Source organism: Protomyctophum bolini, assembly GCF_963924005.1.
Source record: "Protomyctophum bolini genome assembly, chromosome: 20".
Lineage (NCBI taxonomy): Eukaryota > Metazoa > Chordata > Actinopteri > Myctophiformes > Myctophidae > Protomyctophum > Protomyctophum bolini.
Window position 1 is genome coordinate 11,797,554 of NC_137881.1, and position 12,531 is coordinate 11,810,084.

General features: G+C 45.8%; 1 protein-coding gene across 1 annotated transcript in view; it reads right to left on the bottom strand.

The window, feature by feature from the left end:
• nrxn2b (neurexin 2b) overlaps positions 1–12,531 on the bottom strand; it is a gene marked incomplete at its 3' end in the record, with an annotated part of 769,013 nt that overhangs the window by 463,069 nt on the left and 293,413 nt on the right. The window contains exons 8-10 of the mRNA XM_080791852.1: positions 4,472–4,635; positions 3,499–3,785; positions 2,047–2,430 (exon numbers count right to left, since the gene is read on the bottom strand). Coding sequence (XP_080647978.1) covers positions 2,047–2,430; positions 3,499–3,785; positions 4,472–4,635 — 835 coding nt within the window. The remainder of the gene's footprint in view (positions 1–2,046; positions 2,431–3,498; positions 3,786–4,471; positions 4,636–12,531) is intronic.

The following is a 12,531-nucleotide window of genomic DNA, read 5'->3' on the forward strand; positions in this document are numbered from 1 at the left end:
AGTATTGCAAATTGAAAATACTCCAGTAAAGAAATAATACCTCAAACTTGTTCCCAAGTACAGTACTTGTACTTGAGTACACATGGGTCAAGAGTACATGGCCCAAGCATAGACCCCTGGGGGACTCCGGTCATCTATAAGTGTATATAGGGATTCAGTGGGTAAACCATGCAAACAGAGGAGAAAGGGAGCTTTGTAGAAAAGCCTAAATCAATTGTACAGACAATAAAAACAAGATGTTTCTGCATTGACGAAGGCGTTGGTTCACTTCACAGTCAAAACAAATACTTTAAAGCCAGAGGGGGAAAATAACCAGCTGGCAATTGATTATTGTGTTACAGCTGTGACTGACTGAGATGTAATTCTAATCGTGCAGAGAGACGTGGAGTTCACGGCAGTACTTTAAAGGTATATTAAAGAAAGTTATATGATTTCCCTAGGCTTTGTTTCTCAGCACTTTATTTCAGTATGGATCGGAGGAGGAGGACGAATATACTAATATATACTCGGGATGGCAAATGTAAGCATATTATGTATGTATAATTTTCTGAAGCGAAAAGGCAATATCATCCACTGCTCTCACCTTGGCACTGATCTACACGGCTAATAAAATAACATCACGGCGGGGGAAAATAATATAAGAGGGATTATTATGGAGGATGAGTCCCCTTGGCTTAACGCCCTTCACAGTACATGAGGGCTGCCACTGGATGGCAGGAGAGAGCTGTGGAAATCCCTCTGCTTCCTCTGTTGATGGCTGGAGACAAAAACAGTTCTAGTGGTGGAAAGTAACCAGGTACATTTGCTCAAGTACTGCACTTGAGTACAGTTTTGAGGTATTTGTATTTTACTTGAGTATTTCCAATACTTCAATACTTTAACTTCTACTCCACTACATCTCAGAGGCAAATATTAAGTACTTTTGCTCCACTGCATTTATTTGAAAACTTTGGTTACTTTTTGTTTGATTGATTTTGATTATTATTAAAACACATGAAAATAATTCTAACCACCGTATCCATACGGTATGTAAACATACCGAGGCCGACACCCCGGGGGGCTAAATGGGGGATGATCATGAATCAGGTGTGTAATTCACCTCGTTCCCCAGCCTGGCTGTATGTCTGTGTACCTTGCATGCCACCACCTGTGTGTACTACCGCCGCGGCCCCAGTACGTATGGCTGTGTACCTGAATGCATGCCACCTGGGTGCGTACGACCAGCCCCAGATGGCGAGGCACGGGTACGCCTGCTCCGCCAGCCTCTCTCTCGTACGCGCGCCCTAATTTCATCCCTTGCTGCCAGCCAACAGCATGCGCAAATGCCACCAGGGCCTCAGGGTGGCATTTGCCACACACACACACACACACACACACACACACACACACACACCCCCTTGTAGAGTTGCTGTCTGTTCTCCCCTAGCGTTCTATAGCAGCTGGTTGGCCACATGTGGCCAACCAGCCTTTTGCGTGTCGCGGGAACTGTCCTTTTCTAAACAACCTGTTGTTGTCGCCATCGGAGGAGGAGTCCATGGTTCGCAGTCAGTAATGTTTGCTCTAATGTGTTCTGTGCAACATTCTACTGTGTCGAACGCCCACGGCGCCTCTAAATGCACCAAATGTTCCCATAGGCCATGCAAAGGCCATCTGTCTGTCTGTATAACGCCTAGCCTGCTTAGCCTGTTTCTATAGGCTAAGCAGAGCATAATGCTCGGAGCACAATGTGCTGGGTTTTGTCAGAAATGGTATGTGTACACGCTCTCATAGTTATGGTGGTCTGTGGTCTAATGCAGGGGTTCTCAAAGGCCCCCCGCTACTTTCAAAAAATCTTGACATTCTTTAAAAAAAGTTTTAATATTTTTAATACCACAGGAATCTTTTCAGATGGGGGTCCGCGGCCAAATACACATTCATTTAGGGGTCCTTGACATGAAAAAGTTTGAGAACCACTGCCTTACAGTACGTGAAAATAAAATCTATTTACTTTTCCCACCACAGTCCCTCCTATATATATATCTGTCCCTAACGACGAACCATGCTCACCTATCTCGCAGTTTCCGCCCAGGTACCCGGTGCCGACGCAGTCGCAGATGTAGCGGTTCCAGCCCTCCTTGCAGAGGCCGGCGTTGCCACAGGGGGCGCCGGCGCAGCGCTTCTGCAGCTCGCGCGTGCAGAAGCTGCTGACGCCCGGCGAGCTCTGGATCTCGGCCAGCCGCCGCACGTCTCGGCTCTTGCCGTCGATGAAGAGGTCGCGCACGCAGCCCACGTAGCCGTAGTTGAGCAGCGCCGTCCACACCTCGGGCGGCAGCACCAGCTCCGCCTTGGCCTCGGGCAGGCCGCCCAGGTACATGTCGCTGTCCAGGTCCAGGATCTCACTGCCCTCCGGAGAGTTGAAGGGCAGGCTGCGGCTGTTGACCGATATGGAGCCTGCATGCGCCATGGTGCAGAGTGCATGGACGGGGTTGTTGGGGGGGGGGGGGAGGAAGAGGTGGTTAGAGTTTGTTGTCTCAATGTGTGACTGAGAAAAAACAGAATAAGCTGGGAGCAACAGGGTAAAATCAGAGAGAGAGAGAGAGAGATAGAGAGATAAACAGACAGCAGGGTGAGAGACATAGCAGAAAGGTAGACAGTAATGTGTCTGTAATATGCTAAATGTAGGAGACGGGACACCGACCGACTGCAGCAGGGAGTGGGGGGGGGGGGGGGCTCTCTTCGTCTGTGATTAACGACTCCATCTTAATTTTCTATTAAAAGCCAATTACAGCCGGGGCAGTGGCGAGATCGCACACACGCACAGATGCACCCACACACCCTCCCTGTAGGGCACCGTTATGAGAAGATATGACTTTCCGAGGTACTTCGCCATAGCCTGGCGTAGCGGTACTAATATCACTGCGTGGATATTAGTCTCGTCCCTCTCAGTGTTATTTTTTCTTTTTACCACAATGTCCCGCCCCATATTTGAATACTGGGCCCTGGTTGGTTATAGCCCCTGCGGGGATAATAAAGTTAATCTCATCTCGTAGCAAAAATAGCCGATCTACAAGCTCAAAATGCTTCGCAGTGCGACGCGTTTTGAGCTCGTAGATCAGCAATTTTTGCAACCACTCCAAGGAACAGCAATGTCCGTGTTCACCTAGTTATGTGTTGGTTCACCTATGTGTTGGTTCACCTATGTGTTGGTTCACCTATGTGCCTATGTTTTGGTTAATGAGCACGAGTATGACTATTAGTAGATTAGAGAGTGCTGCACTGTTGCCTGCTAATGAGAGAGAGAGAGGGGGGGGGGGGTGAAGTTGCACCACTCAGTTCACACGGGTGTGATTTTTACTATTACTTGAATTGAAATCCTGAATATTTTTATATTTTATTTATTTATATTTTTCTAATGCAATCCTGAAAAGTAACATTTTTATTTAAGTATTCTGATAATAGCCTGAAGGTGGGGGCCGCATGTGGCCCATGTATGAAATAGAGTCACATAGTCATCCTTACCTTTCCTCCCCTCCCTCTGGAAGTCCACGTGGCACCACTCCCCGTCGTTCACCTTCTTGTTGCTGGTCTTCAGCTTGGTCTTCCCGGAGCCCATGTCTATGAGCAGGTACAGGTAGCCGTCCAGCAGCTCCATGGCGAAGTAGTCGGTCTTGGGCTCGCGGCCCGCGGGCCTCTGCGGCTCCTTGCTGGGGCCCGCCTGGAGCCGGCCGTGGCTGAACAGCAGCAGGCCGCTGGGCTCCGTGGTGCGGAAGTCGAAGGAGATGGAGCCCGTCTTCTTGGCGTTCCACCTGCATGAGCAGCGTTGATTTGGACAGCAGAGAATTTAGATTTTCAGTCTTTTTTTAATATATTTTTGGGGCTTTTGTTGCCTTTATTGATAGATTTATAGTAGTTTGACAGGTAATAGGGAGAGAGATGGGGGGAAGACATGCAGCAATGGTCGTCGGGATCAGGACTCGAACCTGCAACACACTGTGCCTGGACCGCTCGGCCGGCCCAGGCCTAGTCATAGTCTCATTAGTCACATTTTAGTCACCTTTGGAATATGACTAGTGTTGTTGTAAATATCATAAGATTTTAGTCGACTAAATCTACAGTTGATTTATGATGCCGTCGTAATGACTGATTTTACACTTACAACCAAGTGTACAATGACTTGTACTGGATCTCTTGTCCACTAGTCCCTTCCAAAATATTTAGTCTAGTTTCTATTTGTTGATGAAATTGTCAATATATTTAGTATTTAGCTATCAATTACATTTAATTTCCGTCAGTGAAAAAAGTTGTAGTCAAGTAAATCAACTGGTCACCTGGGCAGGGCCATGTAGGACAGACTAAATCAACAGGTCACCTGGGCAGGGCCATGTAGGACAGACTAAATCAACAGTTCACCTGGGCAGGGCCATGTAGGACAGACTAAATCAACAGGTCACCTGGGCAGGGCCATGTAGGACAGACTAAATCAACAGGTCACCTGGGCAGGGCGATGTAGGACTCGGGCGTCTCGAAGGTGACGGGGTCGAGTGCCGCCACGTCCTCACAGCGGAACACCAGGTCGCCGTTCAACGTGATCTTGGGGTCGCGTTCGATGGCCAGCCGCGACAGCTCCAGCTTGAAGTCGTTGTTCTTGTACACCACCTAGTGGAGACGGTTGGCACGACAATCAGTGGTGGAAAAAAGTATTTCAAAGCAATACTGCTTGAACCTTATGCACAAGTTATACCTTAGTTACAGATTTGTATTCCCCTTAGAAAAACACTGCTACATTATATAGATGCACTTGACACCTTTGTACTTTCCTTGAGTATGTATGTTTTTAATGCTTTGTTTCATAATGTAAAGTACTGTTTGCTTGTTTTATTTTTAGGTGGGGACTGAGGATGAAAATGACTCATGAGCATTTTTGTACAGTAGGCCTACTGTACAAACATGCATACATACTGTACATATATAGTACATACATACTGTACTGTACTGTTAAAGTAGAAGTAGAAGTTAAAGTAGAAGAGGACTGCAAGATATGGCCACAGCTGTGTGTATGTGTGTGTGTGTGTGTGTGTGTGTGTGTGTGTGTGTGTGTGTGTGTGTGTGTGTGTGTGTGTGTGTGTGTGTGTGTGTGTGCGCACGCGTGCGTGCATGCATACGTGCGTATGCGTTTAAGTGAGCTGAATCTGCATGCATAATGTTGGGTGCGAGTTCACTCATTTGTGTAATGGAAATGATGTGGGTGGAGAAATTGCTAAACATTTATGCGGGTGTTATTGATGAAAATAGATGCAACATTGTCGTTTTAAATGCATTGTGGGCTAGAACACAATTATAGTATATGTATTTGTACTGTATGGTACTGTACGGTACATGTGAAAAGTGTGCGTGCGTGTGTGCAGCATACATAAACACTTTAAAGAGGTTTAAATGCAAAAGAGGTTTAAATTCAATAGAGTGTGTGTGTGTGTGTGTGTGTGTGTGTGTGTGTGTGTGTGTGTGTGTGTGTGTGTGTGTGTGTGTGTGTGTGTGTGTGTGTGTGTGTGTGTGTGTGTCTGTCTGTCGAAGCAAATTCACTGACTTGTTCAGGAGAATGATTGGATGGAAAACATCACAGCCAAAAAGAATGATCACCCAAAAAAATAACACTGCCATGAATTTCTAAGTATTTGCAAAACAACCAGGCCCGGATTAACAATGGAATTTAGTGGAGCTTAAGCTCCAGGGCCCGCAGCTTGCAGGGCCCGGTATGAGACTATAGGTACAGCTGTTGCTTCTGTCGAAAAATATAACGCAACACAGGAACCCCGCTAGTGGGGTTTTTTTGGTCGTTCTGTAGCAGTTGATTTTCACTTGGTCGTCGCAGTCGGTTTGGGGGGGTTCCTGACGGCTGCGCGTCGCTTCCTCCTCCGTCAATGACAGAGGGGAGGGGAGTAAGCGACGCTGTCAGAAGCCCCCTCGCTCAGGAAGGCCCCCTCGCTCAGACCAACGTGTGTTGTTGTGACAACATACAGCCTATATGTAAGCCAAAAGGAATATAAACACAAGACCTTGACCCAGAGTTAGCGTCGTAGTGTCCTTGAGCAATACACTGAACCCCTAATTGCTGCTGATGTGCTGGTTGGTGCCTTGCATGGTTTCCGCCTCCATTGGTGTGTGTGAGAATGGGTGAATGTAATGCACAATCTATGTAAAGCGCCTTGGATAAAGGCGCTATATAAATGCACCATTTACCATTTACCAATAAACCTGGGGGTCCATTAGAGTAATGTTAACTCCATAGACACATACAATACAGAAGAATCACGGCACTCTCCCCTGATGCTAATGTCCGACAAACTGCAATCACCATCGTCTCAGCTCAGAGTGCTGGCCTGCTGTGCCTCGGTGTGTGTGCATTCACAATGGATTGGTGGCAAAAGCCAGAGTGGTGCAGTAAATTACTCTCGTCTCTCACACTGTACAAGTTGTGCGATCAGGCTTTTGTTCTTTGACAACTCTATGGAGTGCAGCCTGAGGAGGAGGCTGTCATTGTGGGAAAGGCTGTTCTCTCTGTTTCGTTGCTTTCCTGGAAGGAAGGCAGTCTGCGTGTGTGCGTGTGCGTACACACGCGTGCGTGTTTGCGTGTGCATGCACATTGAGTGTGCAGTGTTTGCCTTTCGATTTGCACTTCTCTTTGCACTTCGTCTCCATTTTCTCTGGCACAAGTTTAAAGCAAACGTGAGATACTTTGACACTCTCACAAACACGCACAGTACTTTTTGATAGCCATTTGAAAAAATGGTGTTCGTATCTTCTGGGTCTTTTTTTTTTTTTTTTTTTTGCAGTGTTGTTTTCAATTTCAGAAAATAGAGCTCGAGAGCCCTGGATAAAACGGACCAATATTTACCTTCCACTCCGCCAACTAAGCCGATTTATTCAGATAAGAACATGATATAGCATTTAGATAACACAAATACTGTAGTCATAGAACAGTTAATAATAATTAGATAACACAACTACTGTAGTCATATAACAGTTAATAATCCAAAATTCTGCGGTTCTATCATTGGGTGGTTTTCTGTGTAATGCTGTATGTGCGCGCGTGGCAGACGAACACGCATTTGAGTGTGACTGTGCGTGTGTGTGTGCGTGTGTGTGACTGTGCGTGCGTTTGTACGGGCATGTATCTATGTGAGTGACACTGAGAGTGAGCAGGTGTGTAATGCAGTATTACGCAACATCGCTCGGTTCAGGTCAGTGAATGGCTCATCGTTTTGCTCTGTGGAGCGCCGGGTTTGCTTTTCAGAATCGATGAAATACACAAACTCCCTCTAGCCACGTTTTAAATTCCACCACACAGACACAGAGACCTGTCTCTTTCACTGCGTCTAGTTCACTTTCCCCCTCCACACAAATGCACGCACGCACACGCACACACGATCGAGCGTGCGATACGCAGCCAGGGCTATTTGCGAGCTCCCCTGGCATATCCAACGTTGGCTGTGCTGCAGTCAGTGTGCTCATCTCATAGTGTCATCATTAGCGGAGATTAGCTCTGCTAATTGGCCGTGCCAACGCTAAAACTGAAACTAATAAGGCGCTGGTTTAGCTCGCTGCTGCAGGTGTGAGAAACGGTGAGAGGCGAGCTAATGAGATGCAGTTAAGAGCATTCATTCTATTCATATCAGATGTATTTAACTCGAGTCAAGGACATTTTCACTTAAGGGACAGCTTCGCTGATTATCACCCTATCTTCATATAATTGGTGCTCACTAATGCTCGTCGTAATATGGTACCATTATTGTCTACTCACTCTGTGTCTCAAAGGAAGGCTGTGGACAGTTCAGAGTGACACCCATGCCTACCATGCAGTGACATGACATCATCGGTAGGTAGGCAGGTTTGGTCATTGCAAACAATATTTCAAGATTTGGTTTCATTTTGTAATTACTGCAAGAACAATGGCTTCCATTATAGCATGCTAACTTTACTTCCCACAATGGGTAAGCCCTAACGTACTGTATGTACTACTGTATGTACTATGTACTACGCTGGCGTTGACACTTTACAAATCAGTTTACATTCTCCGTGAATGTTGTGACACTCCCTGCCTTAGGTTGTGACCAGGCTTTTCTCTTTGCAGGGTTTTCAATGTGACTAACTAATACTTACTGTACATAATGTATAAATTGTGTGGGAATCATTTTTAATTAACCTGAAAGGCTGCTGTCAAAGATTGTGGAAACTTTGAATGACTTCAAAGTTAACTGCATCTATTAATATGTTTTAATTTCTTTTAATTTGGAGAGAGAGAGAGAGAGAGAGAGAGACAGAGACAGAGACAGAGCTACACTGCATGCAGGGGTGACATCTTGGCCATTGGACCAACTTGAAGTCATTCTCTGAATCAGATTGTCTTCAGGCCTCACATTAATGTTGGTTTTATGCAGGGCTGTGGCGTGTCTGTTGTGATGTTCCGGCTATCGCAGGGCCAGAGCTCTCCTCAGGGGTGACTCCATTGATTTGTTTTGTCATTGAGAAACTCTGCGGAGGCTGGAACCCCCGCAGCGCAAATAATCACTTTTCTCCGGTGAACTTTTGGACACACGTCTGTGAGTGAGTGAGTGTGTGTGTGTGTGTGTGTGTGTGTGTGTGTGTGTGTGTGTGTGTGTGTGTGTGTGTGTGTGGGGGGGGGGGGGGGGGGTTGTATGCAATATGCATGATTAACATGGATGTATTCATGTAATTAGAACAACAGGGGATATCGAACGTCGTGTAACTGACTGTATACCTTTACGACAGCGCTTTAAATATTTTATATTATTGATACATGTCAGTGTTGTGTTGTTGTGTGTAATGTGCTCCCGCGGCATCGCCAGGGAGTGTATCGACCAGGGACGGTTTGACAAAAAAAAGAAAGAAAGAAAAGGAAAGAAAGAAAAAATCAAGACAGATAGCATGGACAGCAATAAAGACTTATGTTAATATTCTGACCCAGTAAATGAGCAATGGCCCCTGATAAACCGTGCACGCATACACGAGCACACACAGCAAGAGAGAGACAGTGGGGGGGACACACACATCACAGCCTCAGTGTATTGTCGTTGCATGTGGTCGACTTTGAACACGCACGCACACACACACACACACACACACACACACACACAGCCTCAGTGTATGGTCGTTGCATGTGGTCGACTTTGAACACGTGCACGCACGCACACACACAAAGAGAGAAGTGACCTGTTTCACAACATGCAGTGAGCTATTATCAGTTCATCACCGTGCCAGGAAGAGGAAGAGACCTTTTTGGGGTATAATATAGTCTCGCCGTGGCCAGACAACGTGTTTCACAATCTCTGAATGCTATGTTGTGGCCCTCAGGTTAATGTCCGAATACTGAGATAATATTGGTTTCAGCTGTTACTATTCCACAACATGCAAACATGACCTGCTGTTATTACTTCAGTCTAAATTAGTAGCTGATTGCTTCAACACAAGTATAATTAAAGGCATTCATATTGGGATGCATTTTTCCGCGGCTGTAAAGACAAAAACTTTATCATCAACAGAGCTTCCGTAGACTGTATGACCGCGGGAGCATTTGGAAATTGTGGGAGGCAACAGTCTGGCCCATAAAAGTCTACTGTTGTTGGGGTCACTGACAACGATGAGATGGAGAGACAGTGAAGGTGGTGGTGGAGAGAGAGACAGAGAGGGAGAGAAAGAACGAGAGACAGAGAGACAGAGAGAGAAAGAGAAAGGGAGACAGATAGACAGAGAGAGAAAGAGAAAGGGAGACAGATAGACTTAGAGACAGAGAGAGAGAGAGAGAGAGAGCATTCAGCCAGTGCACAGAATCAGTCAAAGAATCAATTTTTAATTTGTCCGCCAGGATGGTGAACGCTAGTTGGCGTGGATCTTAATTACACAAGATGTGCCGGGAGAGAGAGAGAGAGAGAGATGGGGTAGATGTTACATATTGAGAAGGCATGATTTCACACCTCACAGCCTTGAAAACACACATGCGCGCCGCACGCACACATGTGCGCTGCACGCACGCATGCACGCACGCAGCAAGAGAGCGACAGTGGGACACGCACAACACAGCTCAGTGTATGATCGTCGCATGTGGTCGACTTTGAACACACACACACACATACTGTACACACACCACATCACACAGTGCACCATCACTGTATGACCTTAAGCACATATGCGTGCATTTGCAAGCACACGTGTGTTGCTGTGTGTACACACACACAGAAACAGCCACACACACACACACACACACACACACACACAGTAACCGCAAGGTTGCCAGTTCGAACCCAGGCTCCCCAGAGTTAGTGTTGAAGTGTCCCTGAGCAAGACACCTAATTGCTCCTAATGTGTAGGTTGGTGCTTTGCATGGTTTCTGCCGCCATCAGTGTGTGAATGTGTGAATTGATGCACAATCTATGTAAAGCGCCTTAGATAAAGGCGCTATATAAGTGCACCATTTACCCCACACACACACACACACACACACACACACACACACACACACACACACACACACACACACACACACACACACACACACACACACACACACACACACACACACACACACACACACACACACACACAGAGCTCTCTGTTTGAAATCTTCGGTGCCCAGAGGCCTTGGTGTATCAAAGGGTTTTTCCCATGGTGGCGTTATGAAAGCCTCTGCGCCTCCGCCCCCCCAACGGCGGCGGTAATCCGGCACCACTGAACTATAGCGCAGGATGAAAACACACGCCCCCCCCCCCCCCACACACCCCCTATCTGACCCCCCGCCGGGCGCTCGCCCTCATTCCCCTCATCTGTCTGTGATGCTTTCACTTGTTTGTTCTCCCCATCTATGGGGTTCTCTGTTTGTTCTCCCCATGTATGGGATTCTCTCTTACGCCTTTTCCACCGGTCGGTTCCCAATCTGTTCCTGTTGGTTCTTAGTCCATGAGCCAGAGCTCCAAAATGTGAACGTTGGTTATGAATTGAGTGGGAAAAACTATACCTATAGTTATAGTATATTGAATTGTTTATAAGATCAGATATTAGTAAATTAGTATTTCCACAGTAGTAGCTTTTTCATATATCTTTTTGCATATTATCCTATAATGCCTAATTTGCATATTTAAAATAATAATAATACAATAAATCATTGTCTTCGTGTAAGTAATCAACTGAGGAAGTTTCATGGTGATAAAAATCTAATATAGGTATGGTTTTGCACACTCAATTCATAATTAACGTTACCACTCTGGACTACGAACCACAAAGAACTGAACCCATTCCCATATGCTCTCCTCCTGTGTGGCATATCTTTCCTTCTCCGGTTGGCCCGACCTCGGGTCAAATGTACTGTACGCACTATAGAGACTGAACCTATGGCGGTGGTGGAAAAATAGTACTCACATTTCATACTTAAGTAAAAGTATGAAAGTATCAATACAGCAAATAGTAAATAGTAAATGTCCGGAATTCCAGGAATTCTAAATTTACTTGAGTAAAAGTACAAATGTATTAGCATCATCAAAATGTAAATTCTTAGGCTAGGCACTTCCTCCCGATGGTGCTTCTAACAACAACATTACATGTTTATAGGGCAGTGGCGATGACAGATTCTTGAGCTGTCAGCGACAGCAGGGCACAGCGAGGACATTGACTCAGAGGAGCAGCCTTGCATTTGTGTACAAAAGTCGTAAATTGAATAGCTAATAAATAAGCTGTCCAACATCAGAAGCATTTCTGAAGTTTTATCTTTTCTCATTTGTTTCATAATTAGTGCTTTGAAAATCAGCCAGTATGCAGAGATACATGGCTTATCTGCCTGCCATCTGTCCAACATTTCTCCCTCTGACTCTGAATCTTTCACCTTCTTTGACATAATTCACCTTTTTCATCGTCTGCTTTTGTTCTAGGCTCCCCTCATTCCTGGCTCATTTACGCCTCGCCTTTTGTCTTAATTGGTCTATCGACTCTATCCTGTTAAGCTAAATCATGGCAGATCACTCAGCCGACGTGACAGTTTCTTCACCGCAACGCTACACCCATCTGCCATGTTTGCTGACAACTCTCCTTCGCTTCATGTTACCTCCATTTTCCGTTCGCACCTCTCCGCCTGTCTCTCGCTATGTGGCGCTATAAATACATGGTGTTTTTTTTTTGGTCTGTCTGTCTGTATTGTTTCCCGCATAAGTGTATCTCTCCATCTGTCTGTCTTTCTCGTTTCATTGTTCACTTTTCAACCATCACTGCAGCCACATCGTTTGCTACATAGATGAACTTATTTGCATTTTATTTCTGTTTTATTAAAATGTTAATCTCTTTTTCACACCGTTGAGTTAAAAGGATCTCATTGCTTGTAAATGGTAAATGGTGCATTTTATATATAGCATCTTTATCCAAGGCGCTTCGCAGAGATTGTGCATTACATTCACCCATTCACACAAACCGATGCCGGGGGGAAACCATGCAAGGCACCAACCATGCACATCGGGAGCAATTAGGAGTTTAGAGTCTTGCTCATATATAGGACAC